Genomic DNA, 19,272 nt, shown 5'->3' with positions numbered 1-19,272 from the left:
CTAAATAGTGCAGGAGAAATAGAAAACACAAGAGTAGTGCAAAGAAACAGAAAAACAGGAGATGAAAATGTGCAATGCAATGGAAATACTGTGCAATATATAAACTATATAAATATAAATACAATTTAAACAGCAATTAAAGGCTCTATTCTTATTTTTTATACATCTATTTCTTGTGGGGGGAAATATGGATACAATTTTAAGCATTTTCAAGCACTTTAATCAAAATTCAAGCACTTTTTAAACCAAACCTTTAAAACACAACATTAAAATTCAATAGTCTTCAATCACCCGTAGATAAATAAATTAAAATACATTTAAAACAAAGTCTATAAAAGTGTTTTAAGGAGTGATTTAAAAGAAGTCCCGGACTTGAATGACATATGGGTATTTTATTTTGACATCCGCTGGTGTTAGTACTTCCTCCAGACTCGGTGCAGCGGCAGCACTCGTCCTCGGGAGGTCGGTGTGTGTGGAGCCGTCAAACCCACTCGGCTCGTCCCTTCGTGTGGTTTTCCTCCTCCGTCACTGTCGTGCGGGGCTCCGGGGCCCGGTGTCCGTTCAGCCACAGCTGCTGAGAGACGTTTGAGAAATGTGTCACCCGTGTGCGGCGGAGGCGAGAGACACCATCTTTAATAAAACAGGTGGGTCTATTTTTCCTTCATTCTCTAACGGGTCTGTGTGGGGCTTCACTGCCGCAGCAGCGTGCTACCTCACCGGGCATCGGTATGAGACATCGTTCGCAGGCGCCGCTCGGCTGACTGTTGTTGTTGTGGTGGTGGTGGTGGTGGTGGAGCCCACTGCCTCATTAAAGGTCGCTCTCCGACAACATGTTATTTTAACACACTGCTTCACACTTTTAAGCCACTCTTTATGAGATATTGTCGGACACGTTTCGTCCACTGTTGAAGGCCAACAAGGTGTCGTTTATTACAGCCTGTTATGACACAAACTGGATCATAAACAATGGATAAAAGGCTTTAATTATGATATAAACTCTCATCTTCGTCTGGTATTTTTCTTGGTGAATGGCGTTTCTTTGGTAGACTAATGATATAGTCAAATTAATGATTTAGTTTAGTTATTACAGCCTGTTATGACACAAACTGCATCATAAACAATGGATAAAAAGCTTTAATTATGATATAAATTGTGATCTGCGTCTTGTATTTTTCTTGGTGAATGGCGTTTCTTTGGTAGCCTAATGATATAGTCAAATTAATGATTTAGTTATTTAGTTATTACAGCCTATTACGACACAAACTGGATCATAAACAATGGATAAAAGGCTTTAATTATGATATAAACTGTGATCTGCGTCTTGTATTTTTTCTATGTGAGTGGCGTTTCTTTGGTAGCCTAATGATATAGTCAAATTAATGATTTAGTTTAGTTATTACAGCCTATTATGACACAAACTGGATCATAAACAATTGATAAAAGGCTTTAATTATGATATAAACTGTGATCTGCGTCTTGTATTTTTCTTGGTGAATGGCGTTTCTTTGGTAGCCTAATGATATAGTCAAATTAATGATTTAGTTTAGTTATTACAGCCTATTATGACACAAACTGGATCATAAACAATGAATAAAAGGCTTTAATTATGATATAAATTGTGATCTATGTCTTGTATTTTTCTTGGTGAACGGCGTTTCTTTGGTAGCCTAATGATACAGTCAAATTAATGATTTAGTTTAGTTATTACAGCCTGTTATGACACAAACTGCATCATAAACAGTGGATAAAAGGCTTTAATTATGAAATAAATTGTGATCTTCGTCTTGTATTTTTTCTATGTGAATGGCGTTTCTTTGGTAGCCTAATGATATAGTCAAATTAATGATAGTATAGTTATTACAGCCTATTATGACACAAACTGGATCATAAACAGTGGATAAAAGGCTTTAATTATGATATAAATTGTGATCTGCTTCTTGTATTTTTCTTGGTGAATGGCGTTTCTTTGGTAGCCTAATGATATAGTCAAATTAATGATTTAGTTTAGTTATTACAGCCTATTATGACACAAACTGGATCATAAACAGTGGATAAAATGCTTTAATTATGATATAAATTGTGATCTACGTCTTGTATTTTTCTTGGTGAATGGCGTTTCTTTGGTAGCCTAATGATATAGTCAAATTACTGATTTAGTTATTTAGTTATTACAGCCTATTATGACACAAACTGGATCATAAACAATGGATAAAAGGCTTTAATTATGAAATAAATTGTGATCTTCGTCTTGTATTTTTTCTATGTGAATGGCGTTTCTTTGGTAGCCTAATGATATAGTCAAATTAATGATAGTATAGTTATTACAGCCTGTTATGACACAAACTGGATCATAAACAGTGGATAAAAGGCTTTAATTATGATATAAATTGGGATCTATGTCTTGTATTTTTCTTGGTGAATGGCGTTTCTTTGGTAGCCTAATGATATAGTCAAATTAATGATTTAGTTATTTAGTTATTACAGCCTATTACGACACAAACTGGATCATAAACAATGGATAAAAGGCTTTAATTATGATATAAATTCTGATCTGCGTCTTGTATTTTTCTTGGTGAATGGCGTTTCTTTGGTAGCCTAATGATATAGTCTATTTACTGATTTAGTTATTTAGTTATTACAGCCTATTATGACACAAACTGGATCATAAACAATGAATAAAAGGCTTTAATTATGAAATAAATTGTGATCTGCGTCTTGTATTTTTCCTTTGTGAACGGCGTTTCTTTGGTAGCCTAATGATATAGTCAAATTACTGATTTAGTTTAGTTATTACAGCCTATTATGACACAAACTGGATCATAAACAATGGATAAAAGGCTTTAATTATGATATAAATTGTGATCTGCGTCTTGTATTTTTCTTTGTGAATGGCGTTTCTTTGGTAGACTAATGATATAGTCAAATTAATGATAGTATAGTTATTACAGCCTATTATGACACAAACTGGATCATAAACATTGGATAAAAGGCTTCAATTATGATATAAATTGTGATCTTCGTCTTGTATTTTTTCTATGTGAATGGCGTTTCTTTGGTAGCCTAATGATATAGTCAAATTAATGATAGTATAGTTATTTAGACACAAATATTGCAGTGATTATAGATGGTGTTTCTGTATCATGTCAGAGCTTACTGGTGATATTTGTGTTATATCTGTGTCAGATATTTTATATAGCATTATTGTAATCCCTTCTAGTAAGAGGGGAATGGCTTAATAACTAGTCACATTAATTCAATTATATCATTAAAATGTGCTTTTGCAAAGTGTTTTTTTTAATCGCCCATGTCTTAGATGTGTATTGTGAGCATGTGTGAGCATGTGTGCGCGTGTGTGAATATACATCACTGTTGCTGTAATGAAAAGAAAGTAGCTTTTGTGAGCCAGAACCAGTTGGACCTGGTCAAAGCAGAAAGAATGCCATGTCTGCAGCAGCAGTAGCTCTTGATGTCGCAAGTCTATCATTGCCACATTTGGGCAGATGGGTTGAGATCCCAAGCTTCTGCTGCTTCTTTTGTATTCAAGGGACAGGAAATGTTTAATGCTTTGTGAAGGATGCATTGCTCAGCGACAGGCGGATGAATAAAAATCAGAAACCTCTCAAATATATTTATGCGTGGAAAGGTTATTTATGCAGAAGAGGCCTACATCTTAGAGCTAGGAGTTTGTGGTATATGCCAGATTTTTTTAAATCACATGAGGCTTTTTATAAAGGGATACACCAAATACATTGAATATATTTTCTTTATCAATTTCTGGCGGTAAATCCCTTGAGTTAATATATCAGTATTGTATTGGGAGAATCATGACCAAAAGAACGAGGTCGCGGTTACAAGCGGCCGAAATGGGTTTTCTCAGGAGGGGGGCTGGAGTCTCCCTTAGAGATAGGGTGAGAAGTTCAGCCATCCGCGAGGAACTCGGAGTAGAGCCGCTGCTCCTTTGCGTTGAAAGGAGCCAGTTGAGGTGGTTCGGGCATCTAGTAAGGATGAACCCTGGGCGCCTCTCTAGGGAGGTGTTCCAGGCACGTGCAGCTGGGAGGAGGCCTCGGGGAAGACCCAGGACCAGGTGGAGGGATTATATCTCCACACTGGCCTGGGAACGCCTCAGGATCCCCCAGTTAGAGCTGGTGTATGTGGCCCGGGAAAGGGAAGTTTGGGGTCCCCTGCTAAAGCTGCTGCCCCCGCGACCCGACCCCGGATAAGAGGCTCAAGATGAGATGAGATGTATTGGGAGAAAAAGTTGTACTATAGGGCTACAACTAATTAATACTTTCATTGTTGATTAGGCTACAGGTGATCTTTTTAATAATTAATTTATCTTCAAATTATATAAAACAGAAAACCAGCAAAATAGTCTCTTTGTGAGATTTTTTCGCATTCCTGTTAATTGACTAATCAATTAATGGATGTCAGTATGAGATGAGACTCTTGTGATCCTGATCTTAAACTAGTCTGGGATAACAAGTCCAGTATGTGTTCAGCAACAAGCGTGGACTGTACGCTGTGGACACAAACTAAGGGATCTGGATATCAGGGTTTCAACAACTTGGGACTGGTGAAAGAATCCTGAAGGGTGCCATCCCCTTAAGATCACCCGTCTGTATCCTAGGGTGTGCACCGTCAGGACAGAGAAGTTGCTGGAGCTTTTCGAAAGGCCTTCCTGTGTATTCTCGCCCTTAGATGGAAATCTGTTGCAGAAAGAATATTGAGAGATATACCAAACACAAAAAGGGCTAATCGGTCAGATACAGTGTAATAAAAGTTCAAGCCAACAATTAGTGAATAAATGCCATCTTTCCATCCATCCATCTATCCATCAAGTGGGCTGAAGCCTGGCTTGGGTGAGGGGTGGTGTACAGGACAGGTTTCTAACACAAGAGACAAACAAGATTTAAGCTGTTTTCACACTGCCCTATCAACCGCCTACCTTCAAGAGTGTTTCCAAAAAAAGGCAAATCTTAAATTAAAAGCGGCTCCTGTTGTCGGGTGGTTACCGCCTAAAGTTCAGCACGGTGAACTCTGGGCAGCAGAGCAACATCTGTCTGTGTTCATGTGGGGGGCAACTGCTTCATACCCCGGCCGCCGTGGTCAAAATTGGTTCCTTTCTGCCGCCTGAAATGTTTTGATGTGCTTTTTGAACATAGGCAGGGACGGGGCAGAGCGGGCATGGAGTTGTAGGCTTGTCCAGAGTGTGGGAGCGTTGACAGAGAAAGCCCTGTCCCCAAAAGTCCGTAACCTGGTGCGGGGGGTGGCCAGCAGGTCCTTGTCAGAGGACCGCAGGGAGCGTGACTGAGTGTAGGGGTGGAGGAGATCTGTGAGGTATTGTGGTGAGAGTCCATGGGGAGATTTGTAGGTGAGCAGGAGGATCTTGTAGGCGATGCATGACTTGACTGGCAACCAGCGGAGCTGTTGGAGGATGGAAGTGATATGCTGCCAGGGTTAGTTAGTGTGCCGCAATGTGAATGAAGCTTAAGGGTTACGCCTGAAAAGAAGTAGTTTGTACAGTGTGTTGTTCGCCCTCGTCAGAGTTTTTACAACTTGAAAGCAGAGACAGAGAGTAGGGAGTCACCATATTATTCAATTCAGACAATGAAAAGGTGTCTATATGACAAGCAGTTTTGATGAATGGCAGCTAAGAGTGTACCGTTATACATAACTATTGTCTTTCTACAACACAGGGTTGCACAATGAGTTGTTCTTGTGTTACATAAGAATAAAACGAAACATAATGGAGAACGGAGGATGAGTTGAGGAGACGTACAGCGCTAGGAAAGAAGCTGCTCGGTAGTCTGGTGGTATGAAGGCAGATACCTGATGGAAGCAGGGTTGCTGGAGCTGGTATTGTCTTTTAATATCCTTGGGGCGCTGCACAGGCCCCTCTCCGATATCACTGATGCCCAGTAGATGGGTGCTAATGTTCTGGGTAGTTTTAATTAGAGCCAGACTGATATATCGGTCAGCCGATATTGTCCTATCCCAGACATATCCGTATTGGTTTATATGTTTTCCAATATGCATCCGGCAACTGCTAACGTCATTTAGCGTATGCCTAGCTTGAGAGTGTGCTTGTGATACTGTAACATGCGCGAGGGAGGAGGTGGGATCTGTGGCGTGTGTGCAAACTGTGACTGTCAGGCAGCTCTCACACAGCCCTGCCCTGAGATGATACGGGTACGGTGGATTTTTGCAAAACAAAACAAAACAAGCTCTAGGTGTGCGTAGAGGCACGTTTTTTTTCTAAAACCGGATGATTTGTGCTTTCCATTGGAGCATAGTATCGGTTTCAGAAGTCCTCTCATTTGGGGCTTTTCTTTCTCTGTGTTTCTGTTTGACTGTAGCTTGAGTTGAGAGAAGCTAGTGTCCTTGAAGGAAATTGTGGTTGCCTCTGTGATAAATTGTCTCTCACAGCGGCCAGGTTCACCTGCACCTCTATCAGCCCATACGTCAGGGCCTCATCAACAAAGACTGCATGCACAAAAGAAGCTCTGTTCAGGGAACAAATTCAGGAGAAATGTGCCAGGACAAAGATACAAACAGGAAGCCAAGAGCTGGGTCGCTATGTGATCCAATCTTGACCTTTTCCTCTTTAATCCAGTTTTAATTGTAGGATCAGGACATCATATTCCTCTGGTGGTGACTGGAGTGATCAGATAGCTGTAGTTTCACAAAGGAGAAGTCCCTGGTTGAAATAACAGAGGAGAGTGCCAGGATATTGAATCTCGGATCTGATTTTAAACGAACTATACCGGTGACTGTCACACTGTTTGTATACTGGAACAAGATGCTCGGGTGAACCTCTTTGAAAAACTTTCGTTTTATGACATGATGTATTACAGTTCATGTGATCTTATCCATGCTGCCATGTGGCAGGCGATTATCTATACACACCTACTGCATCAGGTTTCACCTTTATCTGTGTTTGAAGCAGTGAAAGTGAGCAGATCTTAGTAGTTTGTGTTTCAGTATAAGATACTGTTCTGATTTTGAATGTGTAATTAAGCTGTCCCCATGGAGTGGACTCTAAATTGCGTCGGTGCTTTTAATACCAAACCAATGATCACAGTTAGAGGTGTTTAGGCAGCTGCCAGGGTCACTGTGTGTGCTGTAATTTCTGAGTTGAAGCAGCCAGCAGCGTCACAGGGGAGGCCCACAGTGACTGTACTGCCATTCTGGTTTGAACTGGATAAAACAAGGCTTTTTTGTGACCACTTGACCAGCTATCCTCTTTCATCCTTTTCCTGTAAGTAAGGGGTGAGTTGAGCCGACAGAGAGGGTTTTTTTAATCTTCCAACTCAGAAAGCAGAAGTACAAACCGGATTCCAAAAAAGTTGGGACACTACACAAATTGTGAATAAAAACTGAATGCAATGATGTGGAGATGGCAAATGTCAATATTTTATTCACAATAGAACGTAGATGACAGATCAAAAGTTTAATCCGAGTAAATGTATCATTTTAAAGGAAAAATATGTTGATTCAAAATTTCACGGTGTCAACAAATCCCAAAAAAGTTGGGACAAGTAGCAATAAGAGGCTGGAAAAAGTCAATTTGAGCATAACGAAGAGCTGGAAGACCAATTAACACCAATTAGGTCAATTGGCAACATGATTGGGTATAAAAAGAGCTTCTCAGAGTGGCAGTGTCTCTCAGAAGCCAAGATGGGTAGAGGATCACCAATTCCCACAATGTTGCGCAGAAAGATAGTGGAGCAATATCAGAAAGGTGTTACCCAGCGAAAAATTGCAAAGACTTTGCAGTTATCATCATCAACTGTGCATAATATCATCCGAAGATTCAGAGAATCTGGAACAATCTCTGTGCGTAAGGGTCAAGGCCGTAAACCAATACTGGATGCCCGTGATCTCCGGGCCCTTAAACGACACTGCACCACAAACAGGAATGCTACTGTAAAGGAAATCACAGAATGGGCTCAGGAATACTTCCAGAAACCATTGTCAGTGAACACAATCCACCGTGCCATCCGCCGTTGCCAGCTGAAACTCTACAGTGCAAAGAAGAAGCCATTTCTAAGCAAGATCCACAAGCTCAGGCGTTTTAAATGGGCCAGGGATCATTTAAAATGGAGTGTGGCAAAATGGAAGACTGTTCTGTGGTCAGACGAGTCACGATTTGAAGTTCTTTTTGGAAATGTGGGACGCCATGTCATCCGGACCAAAGAGGACAAGGACAACCCAAGTTGTTATCAACGCTCAGTTCAGAAGCCTGCATCTCTGATGGTATGGGGTTGCATGAGTGCGTGTGGCATGGGCAGCTTGCATGTCTGGAAAGGCACCATCAATGCAGAAAAATATATTCAGGTTCTAGAACAACATATGCTCCCATCCAGACGTAATCTCTTTCAGGGAAGACCCTGCATTTTTCAACAAGATAATGCCAGACCACATTCTGCATCAATCACAACATCATGGCTGCGTAGGAGAAGGATCCGGGTACTGAAATGGCCAGTCTGCAGTCCAGATCTTTCACCTATAGAGAACATTTGGCGCATCATAAAGAGGAAGGTGCGACAAAGGAGGCCCAAGACGATTGATCAGTTAGAGGCCTGTATTAGACAAGAATGGGAGAGCATTCCTATTTCTAAACTTGAGAAACTGGTCTCCTCAGTCCCCAGACGTCTGTTGAGTGTTGTAAGAAGAAGGGGAGATGCCACACAGTGGTGAAAATGGCCTTGTCCCAACTTTTTTGGGATTTGTTGACACCATGAAATTTTGAATCAACATATTTTTCCCTTAAAATGATACATTTTCTCAGTTTAAACTTTTGTTCAGTGATTTATGTTCTATTCTGAATAAAATATTAGAAGTTGGCACCTCCACATCATTGCATTCAGTTTTTATTCACGATTTGTATAGTGTCCCAACTTTTTTGAAATCCGGTTTGTACTTAGATCATGATATTTGGTTATTCTCTATGATAACAGTGTAGTTTAAGGTTCACATTAAGCTTTAAAACACCTTACTGGTTAGATTGCATTACTTACCTTACTGGGTGAGGGAGCAGTCTTGTTGTGGTTTGACAGTACTCAAGTGTGAATGGACACCTGGGAGAGGCTTTTGGTTTTGGGCCTTATTTACTTCGTGTTGCTTCCATTTTGCTGAGCGATTCTTCCAGTCAAGGTTTTGTGTGGTGTATCCCAAGTCATTCTGATAATGTAATCTACTGGTTTAAGAAGTAAAAAGGAAAAACGGATATGATATACAGTATATTAATATGATAATGTATTACCTTCCAATGACATTGTATCTTGATTAAATCATAATGGTTGGAAATCGAAAACCGTAAATCCATGCATGTTTTCCTTTCTTCAGTTCATTGCAAAAAAATGACATCAAACTCAGTTATGTTAATTTCCGCTCAATTTCTTAAATGAGAAATACTTTTAACCAGGTGGTTATTTCATACAGACCATTTACATGACCAGAAAACGTGCTGTATTGTGATATATATCGTTAACAACATATGAAATGACCTAAATCGGGATAGAAGATTTTGCCCATACCGCCCAGCCCTGGGATAAAGTGTGATTTGATACTGATCTAATGATTAAATGTATAACTAGTATCCTAAAAGAAGACACTTCAGATATGTCGCTGCACATCAGGAGATAAATGAAGAAACAGGGACCTGTGTGAGCATGCGTGCTGTCTCAGGATCTGTAGTCCTCAATACTTCCAGCTTGCACTGTGCTGTCGGCACATGCACGGTGTCCAGGATGTCCCCGACGCACAGTACACTTAAAAATACACCGGGCAGCTGTATTATGATGATGATTATGATGATGATGATGACGATGATGATGATGACGATGACGATGATAACTGAATTGGAGTTCAGTCACAAACTATACGTAGCATTTATGAATTTGCCTGAACCAGAGCTAAGAGTGATGGCTGTATCTTTTTTTTTAAATGACATGCATGTGTTAGGTTATTTGATGAGTCTAAAATTGCCCGTAGGTGTGAATGGTTGTCTGTCTCTGTATGTCTCTATGTGCCCTGTGATAGACTGGCGTCCTGTCCAGGGTGTACCCCGCCTTACGCCCGATGTCAGCTGGGATCGGCTCCAGCACCCCCGCGACCCCGACCCCGGGATAAGCGGTTGAAGATGAATGAATGAATGAATGACATGCAAGATGTATAGCAAACTACTGTATTGTGTATTACCATTTTAACATGAAGCTCTGTTCTCACAATATAAGAAACACAGGAATCATTGAGGTTTAACAAGACTTTCTTCTAATTCCTCTGCTCAGATGTAAAAAGAGCAGAAGGGTGAATGTCTTTCTTGTTGACCATGAACTTGTGATATTAATATGATATTCATTTGTAGTTGGTCATTATTTTAGAGGTAATAATACCGTACTACACACATTTAAACTCTACAGTTAACAAGTGGGATTTCTAATGTCATAATGGACACAGAAGCAAAATGGTTTGGAAACAACAAAAAACAAGTAATACGAAGATGTCCTCTTGGGCTTTAAAATTTTGATGGGTATTTTTCACCATGTTTTGACATTTAATGGAAAAACAGTCAATTAATTGAGAAAACAAACAGATTAGCTGATCTTGAAAATAAACATATGTTGCATTGTAAATTGTGGGATTAAAATACCCCCATAAATCTTTCAATTGTTTGTTTTGTGTGTCCAAATCCCAAAGACATTCAGTTTATTATCACTTACAACATGTACCCCAATCGATTAAGTTTTAAACTTGACATGTCACCAAATAATTCCCTGTTCCCTCTGTCTTTTTAGATAAACCATCATGATTCCCATCACTGAGCTCCGGTACTTTGCTGACACCCAGCCAGCGTACCGTATCCTGAAGCCATGGTGGGACGTTTTCACCGACTACATCTCGGTCGTCATGCTGATGATTGCGGTGTTCGGTGGTACGCTGCAGGTCACGCAGGACAAGATGATCTGCCTGCCTTGCAAGTGGGTGGTCAACAAGTCCTGCGAGACCATGCCCCTTCAAAATGTGAGCGCCGCCTATGCACCAGAACCCAAAGGCATTCAGTATGACCTCGACCGCCATCAGTACAACTACGTCGATGCTGTCTGCTACGAGAACAAACTACACTGGTTTGCCAAATATTTCCCCTATCTGGTGCTACTCCACACCCTTATCTTCCTGGCTTGCAGCAACTTCTGGTTCAAATTCCCCCGCACAAGCTCTAAACTGGAGCACTTTGTCTCCATCCTCCTCAAGTGCTTTGACTCCCCGTGGACAACAAGGGCTTTGTCCGAGACCGTGGTGGAGGAGAGCGACCCCAAGCCTCACGGGAAAATGAACGGTTCGATGGATAAGAAGGCCTCGTGTGTGAGCGAGGATGTTGAGGCGAGCGTGCCCATGCTCCAAAGAACAAAGTCCAGAATTGAACAAGGAATCGTTGATCGCTCGGAAACTGGGGTTTTAGATAAAAAGGAAGGAGAGCAGGCCAAGGCTCTCTTTGAGAAGGTGAAGAAGTTCAGGATCCATGTAGAGGAGGGTGATATAGTGTACCGTCTTTATATACGTCAGACCATCATCAAAGTAATCAAGTTCATACTGATAATTAGCTACACAGCCTACTATGTACGCTACATCAGGTTCAGCGTAGTGTGCACAGTGAATATTCAGAAATTAACAGGGTACAGCACGTTCTATTGTGCCCACCCATTGGCAACTCTTTTTAAGATCTTGGCCTGTTTCTACATCAGCTTGGTGGGGGTTTATGGTCTCATCTGCATGTACACTCTTTGTTGGATGGTCAGCCGCTCCCTCAAACGATACTCCTTCGAAGCAATCCGCGAGGAAAGCAGCTACAGCGACATCCCTGACTTGAAGAACGACTTTGCCTTCATGCTGCACATGATCGATCAGTATGACCCTCTCTACTCCAAGCGCTTTGCTGTATTTCTGTCGGAGGTGAGCGAGAACAAGCTAAGGCAGCTGAACCTGAACAACGAGTGGACTTTGGACAAGCTGAGGCAGCGCATCACCAAGAACTCCCAGGAGAAGCTGGAGCTGCATCTGTTCATGCTCAGCGGGATCCCAGACACAGTATTTGATCTGATCGAGCTGGAAGTGCTCAAGCTGGAGCTCATCCCCGATGTAACCATCCCGCCGATCATCGCCCAGCTCTCCAACCTCAGGGAGATGTGGCTCTATCACACACCAGCTAAAATTGAGGCTCCAGCTCTTGCTTTTCTGAGAGAGAACCTGAAGTCTCTTCACATCAAGTTCACAGACATCAAGGAGATCCCACTATGGATCTACAGCCTGAAGAACCTCAGTGAGCTGCACCTCACCGGGAACCTGAGTGCCGAGAACAATCGTTACATCGTCATCGACGGGCTCCGGGAGCTCAAAAGGCTCAAAGTGCTACGTCTGAAAAGCAACCTGACCAAGCTGCCACAGGTGGTGACGGACGTGGGCGTGCACCTGCAGAAGCTCTCCATCAATAACGAGGGCACCAAGCTGATGGTGCTCAACAGCCTGAAGAAAATGGTCAACCTGACAGAGCTCGAGCTTGTCCGCTGCGACCTTGAGCGCATTCCGCACTCCATCTTCAGTTTGCACAACCTGCAGGAGATTGACCTGAAGGACAACAATCTGAAGACGATAGAGGAGATCATCAGCTTCCAGCACCTGCACCGGCTCGTGTGCCTGAAGCTGTGGTACAACCAGATCGCCTACATCCCCATTCAGATCGGAACACTTACCAACATGGAGAGGCTGTACCTGAACAGGAACAAGATAGAGAAAATCCCCAGCCAGCTGTTCTTCTGCCGCAAGCTGCGCTTCTTAGACCTGAGTCACAACAATCTGACCAGCATCCATGCTGATGTAGGCTTCCTCCACAACCTGCAGTACTTTGCTGTGACAGCAAATAGGGTGAGTGGCAAAAATGTCCTTAAATTTGTCCAGTTTCACTTTAGTGAAAGCTTATTCTCATTTATCTAGGTTCTTACAGGGGTAATCTGTCTCCACGCATCTATCTTACTGTCATGTGTGAATAAGATTAGCTCAAAGGCCAGATAAGGTCAGCGCTGTTATCTTCATAGACAGGTTGGGAATTATGGATTTAAAGATCACCACATGACTGAGACTTTGGAAGCATTATCAACACTTTTTTTTCCGTATACTTGCTAGTTTTAAAAGTGTCCTGAAGTTCAGATTTTATGTCCATGTAGAAGTCGAGTGGAAAAAGTTTGAAAGCACTGATGTAATGTCGGTCTGTTTACCTGCCTCCCAGTGAATGAATAAAAGAAGCCGTGATTCAGTGGCATGTTGCAAACACGCTTGTAAATGTCATACATGTTCGATAAAAGTCTTCCCACCTGGAATGAAACACCAGTTTTTACTGCCATGCCCATTTACTTTTATTCTTTCAGGTTAAACAGAAACAATTAGGGATTTCAGAGCGTAGTCGAATTTTATGGTATAATTACACTCTTTTTTTTTTTCTCTGTGAAACCACGTTATGATTCTTTAAGCATGATGTACTCCTTGGCCCTTTTCACAGTATTATCCAGTTTCTCTCTGATAAGGTTGATTTAATGTTCCTGTCTCCTGTAGACTTTCTGGGAAGTAAACTCATTTCCAAGTAAACCCTCACAAACAAGCTTTATTTAGGATGTTGTTTATTCAAAGTCAGTTGCAAAGATAAGTAACTTTAAATATTTTGAGAGCTGTCCCAAATCCTGCCGTGACAGTCATGGCTGGATTAGTCCATTTGGCTTCGGGTGAAATGGACCACGCCAACGCTGTTAATTTGATCCATGATGTAGGAATGTCATTCTGTTTGCTGGGAGAAACTCTCTTGAAGACGCTGTTTTTCACTCAGGATCATGTGCTTTAAGTAAAGACTACTATTACTGCCGTTTTACTGTTTGCTTGTGTGGTTGCGGACTGAAAATAGGTTCCAGCAGGTTTGTGTGCAGCCAAAAATAGCTCCAATAAATGGGACCCCTCCGGTGTCTTTCATGTTAAGGCCCTTCTTGCCTAAATCCTCTTTGCTCTTATGGCACATTGTCAGTTCAAATTAGATGCGGAATTGTGGACATTGTGTCCATGTAGGTGCTTTTGTAGGATGTGATTTTGGACATTGATAATTAAAGACTGAAATTTTGACAATACTGGCGTCCTCTCCAGGGTGTACCCCGCCTCACGCCCGATGTCAGCTGAGATCTGCTCCAGCCCCCCCGTGACCCCGACTGGGACAAGCGGTTGAAGATGAATGAATGAATTACAAATTAAGCAAGTTCATTAAACATAAGCACACAAAGGCTACAAGAGACTTGGGGGTTTAAAATTAACATTTTTGAGACCAACTTAAGTCTGACAGCAAAGCTCGAGTGCCCTTTAATCTTTTGATTGGTTTCCTGTGCCTCATTTTCTTAACGCCCTTTGTTCACATCTCAAATCCCTGCCTTATCTGCCAATGCATATGGATTAAAAATTTAAAAACAACTCCGACTTTCTGTTCCCAGTTAACTTACACCTGTCATTATTCTGTCTCTTATCTCCACTTCAGATCGAGACTTTACCCCCAGAGCTGTTCAAGTGCAAGAAGCTGCGCACTCTGAATCTGGGAAACAACTGCCTGCAGACGCTGCCATCACGCTTCGGCGAACTCACCGGGTTGACCCAGCTCGAGCTGAGAGGCAACCGCCTCGAGTGTCTCCCGGTGGAGCTCGGCGAGTGTCGGCTGTTGAAGAAGAGCAGTCTGGTGGTGGAGGAGGACCTGTTCAACACGCTGCCGCCCGAAGTCAAAGAGCAGCTTTGGAGGGCTGATAAGGAGCAAGCGTGAGCCAAACCCCCTCCGTGGAGAGCTGCAGAGGAGAGAAGTTTGATTTGAGAAGTAATCAAACAGTGATTTTCTTTGTAAAGGCAGGCAAACTTTAAGAAAGTTTGCAGCAGTGTCGGCCATGCAGGCTCAAAAATGTGATTGCCTGTTGTTTAGCTGGTGCTGGAGGCTTCCCTGGCAGGTCCTATAAAAGCAAGGGTTGTCAACTTTCAAGACCTCCAAGGATGTCTTTTTGGAAATCACTAGTTACGTGGTCACCGAGGAAAAGATCTTGGTGATGAAAGGCGGTTCAGTAATGTGACTTTTCTGTAATATCATCCGGAATATAATGTTGCAAAGAAGCAAGCAGGTGATGTTGAATATGCATGCCACAGTAGGACCTTGCTAAAACAAACCTGTTTATCAAAGAGACGAAAAAAAATGGAGAAAACAAACTTTGCCTTGCCAGTGAGCTAAATGTGCTCACTATCACTTCTTCGCTGATCATGGGATACATGCACAAATCGAACATGCAGTGTTTGCCTGACCTTCCTCTGGCCTTGAGACTCAAAATTCTACTTTTGAGATTTTTACAATCACATTTATGGCGCCGTGTGTCTCAGAATACTGGCTGGTGTGAGGGGAGAAATTATAGTGCAACCGTTGAGGCATTAAGGTTCGGTCCTGTTGTTTTCTTCAGGCTCCCTGTACGCTCAATGTCCTCAGAGGCGTCTTTTTACGTCAACAAAATGACTCTGTGATGAAGATCAACCGATGATCTCACAGCTTAGGCCTTAACTCAGAGGACTGGTGAGACAACATAAAAAAGGGAACAAACTCTACAGTACAATGTCTAAATACCCTGCAGTTGTTAATTTATAACACCGCTCTGTGTGGCAGGCGGTTTCTTTTCCGTATGGGAGCTGTGGTGGAGAAAAGCCCCCGTTCTTCTTGGACTCTTCATTTTTGCTTCTTTAAACGTCATGTCTTATTTAGGCATGTGAAACCGGCTTTACATTTATTTTGCATGACAGGACATCACACACATTACTGGTGTCTTATTAAGTACGTGAGATTGATTGTGACTGGACCTGTTGAAACAAGGTCAGAAGAGGTTATTTCGACCTTCAAGATACACGATACAAATCCAGTGAGTGACTGAATGCCACACATTCTACACAGTCACTGAATAGCTTTTAATACGCTTGTGGGAATCACACCTTTAGTCAAAGATCTTAAGTGACCTTTGTTCTATTGAAGGTTGATATATGTTGCTCCATGGACTAGATTGTAATAACACAAGGTGTCCACTGCTGACAGGAGGTTGGCCGTTCCTGTATTCAAGTTACAGGGCCACACACATTCATGAAACCCCCTAAAAGTGTTGATTTCTTTCTCTTTATTAAATTAAGAACGTATGCACAATGCTAATAACACAACCAAGATATTATGTAGACCAATAAAGCAAGCCAGAATCATGGTACTTTATTAATGCTCGGTATAATTTTGAATTATGAGTTGATTATTACCTCCGAGTGATGAACTCCTGCAGATGTGAGACAGGAGAGTCTTAACCAGCTGCAAGGGACCTGCCTGTCTCTAAAAGGAAAGTGATGTTGGCGACTCAAGTGCCCAGCTGTTCGAATGCTAGCCCCTCTTTCTTATCCTTCTCGGTTCACTCCAGGGTAAACTGGACATTTGTCAGCGTTTTGTTTATCCCTTCAGAAGCCGAATGAGGACAAACAGGAAATGACAGCGAGGGAAACGGACACAAGGGAAACATTTATTCGCGGAGAGAGTATGCAGAGTATGTGATTTCCACATTCACGTTCCAAATTAGTGCAACGTGCTTTGTCTCCTTGAAACACTTTTCTTGTTAAGACGTTGGATTTAATAGCATCATTTGGAGTAACCCTGCTATGTTAACTCCAGCCAAGCATCTCGTTGCTAATATGGCCTTATCTTTTACAAGCTGTATGCCCTGTTAACGATCACAAACATCACGTTCACGACTTGTTTTTTTCGTGTGTTGTAAAAACGTATGGCTGAAATTGTTTAACGTCTTTGTTTCTTACATATATGGTATGTGGTCTTATTGTTACCAGCTGTTTCTTTTGGTTTGTTTGTTTTAAAGAGATGTAAAGAAAGATTGACTGTAATCATACAACTGCACCTTTGTTCTCAGTGAGTTTAGTTTCACCGAGGCCCTGGCTAAACCCAAATGCCCTTCTAAAGGTCATTAGTAAATTGCTCCTCTTCTGAAAGAAGAGCCTCGTTGTTGAATGTGTTGACTAGCAACCACTTTTAAAGTAGTAAGCAAAGGTCCAAGACAAGGCCAAAAGGACTACATGATGCCAGGGAAAACCCTCAGAGAAATCTCAGCCTTTCCAGCATGTCTAAACTTTTTTTTGTGTCCACCTTGATTTGTCTGCTCTGGTTCGAATTTCTATGGAAAAGAAAGAGCCAGACTTTTTCACTAGTGACCTGTTGGGATGCCAAACAACGAATACAAACAAGCAAGTCTTCTTCACTATCACATTAAACTGCAAAAAAACAAAATACATATGGGGAAACGTTGTGGGGCGACTCTTACGTCATTCCAAGGTAAATTTGATATGGCAACATGGCTCATTGTAGTGGTGCAGTGCAGTTGCCAGTGCTGCTGACGCTAAAGATCTCCCTCCTGCAGTGCACCACAGAGTGTCAAATTAGGACGTTCAAAACAATGTCCGTCACTTAATGTGTCACGTGTCTATTGGCATAAACTTTTTGGTCATTAGAGGTCGGATAGTCACAGCTAAAATCTACTTTGCTACAATGACCACACACATATTGATACATTCATACATCCATCTTTTCTCCGCTTCAGCTCTTATTGTGGTCGGTCTACGTCAGCATCACGGCACATCTGTAGTCAGCCGCGTGTTTCTGAGTCTCACTCTGTCCTGCTAACCTTTTGGATTTATATCCAGAAAATGGATTTTTTTTCTGACTACAGCATAACACTCACTTCCCTCTGAGTCACAAGATGAGCACATTAGAAGCCCACAGTCAGACTCCCTTTTTCCTGCGTGTCAGCGTCAGTGAGTCAGGTGAAGGTCTGAGCTGAGGTCAGTCAGCCATTTGCAGAGCGCCAAAAGGAGGAAGTTTTGGTGACTCATAAAACATCCCTTGGTTACTTGAAAACCCTTTATGCTAGCACTTTAATTAGTATGACATCAGAAGCAGCCCATTCTCAGCTAAACATCTTAAATAACCTCAATTAATACACTTAAGAGCTTTTATTTTTGAATTCTTTGCAAACGCGCCATAAAAGTTTTGTTTTGAACTTTTGTGTTTCCTCTCCTGAATTTATGTAAATGTCATAAATGGTCTGTATTTATGTTATGTATGCCTTAAGTAGTGTAGTTTGTGTGAAACAGTGCGACTGAAGGATCCACAGAGGGTTTTACAGCGGACGGTGATATGCTGATTTCTTTGGACACAGCTCCTTTTCCCCAAAAACAAGATTTCACATGTCAACAGAAAGAACCCATGACAATCTAGCATACTGTAAATGGAGGTGAGCTCACACACACACACACACACACACACACACACACACACACACACACACACACACACACACACACACACACACACACACACACACACACACACACACACACACACACACACACACACACACACACACACACACACACACACACACACACACACACACACACACACACACACACACACACACTGTTAATATCTAACATTTCTGAAGCGTGTATACCTTTTCACTCGACCCCAGAAACCACATTATTCAGAAAACTGCCATGATTGCATTGACATCTAATCTCTACCTATGTGTAATACTTTTATTTTTTTTAAATACATGATTGTATTTACTATGTATGATTAACTCATCTCTATACTCTGCTGCCTGTAGAGCAGAGATTTTTTTCCGGGGTTCACATCTACGTCATGTTGCAGCATGAGTTATGCCGAGTGCGTAATAGGCAGACTGAAAGCTAACCCCTAGCAGCAATCCTTGTTGAACATTAACTGTACTCTGAAGGGACAGCCTTGTTTTAATCAGCACCGTCTATCACACGTGACAAGGCCTTTATTAATGAATCGTTGCCAAGTGGAATGAGCACTGGCTTTTTAAGCGGGACGTCTGTAACAGTGGACAACTGAACGTTATTTCCTGATGTTCAGACCCTACTTTTTGTACCATTCTGACACATGATAATGAAATAAACACTTAACACTTCATCCTGTTGCAACGAGTGTTCATTCCTCATCCGGTGGGTGGTTCCTCTGTCAGGGGAAAGTCCTCAGCACTGTCGAACTTGTTGCTGAGCAATGTATTTTAAATACCGAAGATGAAACAGACCTTTTTCTCTGCTGGCATTTTGACTGATCTTAGCAGGGAAATTAAAAATATAAAGAAGCATAAAATG

The 19,272-nt window shown here is 41.8% G+C and overlaps 1 protein-coding gene across 1 annotated transcript; it reads left to right on the top strand.

The window, feature by feature from the left end:
• Positions 1–513: 513 nt before the first annotated feature.
• Positions 514–18,994, top strand: lrrc8aa (leucine rich repeat containing 8 VRAC subunit Aa). The gene is made up of 3 exons (XM_083930456.1): positions 514–644; positions 10,800–12,924; positions 14,567–18,994. The coding sequence occupies exons 2-3, from the start codon at positions 10,810–10,812 to the stop codon at positions 14,840–14,842; spliced, it is 2,391 nt and encodes a 796-aa protein (XP_083786582.1). The 5' UTR covers positions 514–644; positions 10,800–10,809; the 3' UTR covers positions 14,843–18,994.
• Positions 18,995–19,272: the final 278 nt, after the last annotated feature.

This window comes from Echiichthys vipera (genome assembly GCF_963691815.1).
Source record: "Echiichthys vipera genome assembly, chromosome: 16".
NCBI lineage: Eukaryota > Metazoa > Chordata > Actinopteri > Perciformes > Trachinidae > Echiichthys > Echiichthys vipera.
Note: the sequence above shows the minus strand (reverse complement) of the source record. Positions and strands in the feature narration are given on the sequence as shown.

Coding starts and splice junctions, on each gene's coding strand:
- lrrc8aa (XM_083930456.1), top strand. CDS start 10,810: ATGATTCCCATCACTGAGCTCCGGTACTTTGCTGACACCCAGCCAGCG. Junction 12,925..14,566: donor TTGCTGTGACAGCAAATAGG/GTGAGTGGCAAA, acceptor TCTCCACTTCAG/ATCGAGACTTTACCCCCAGA.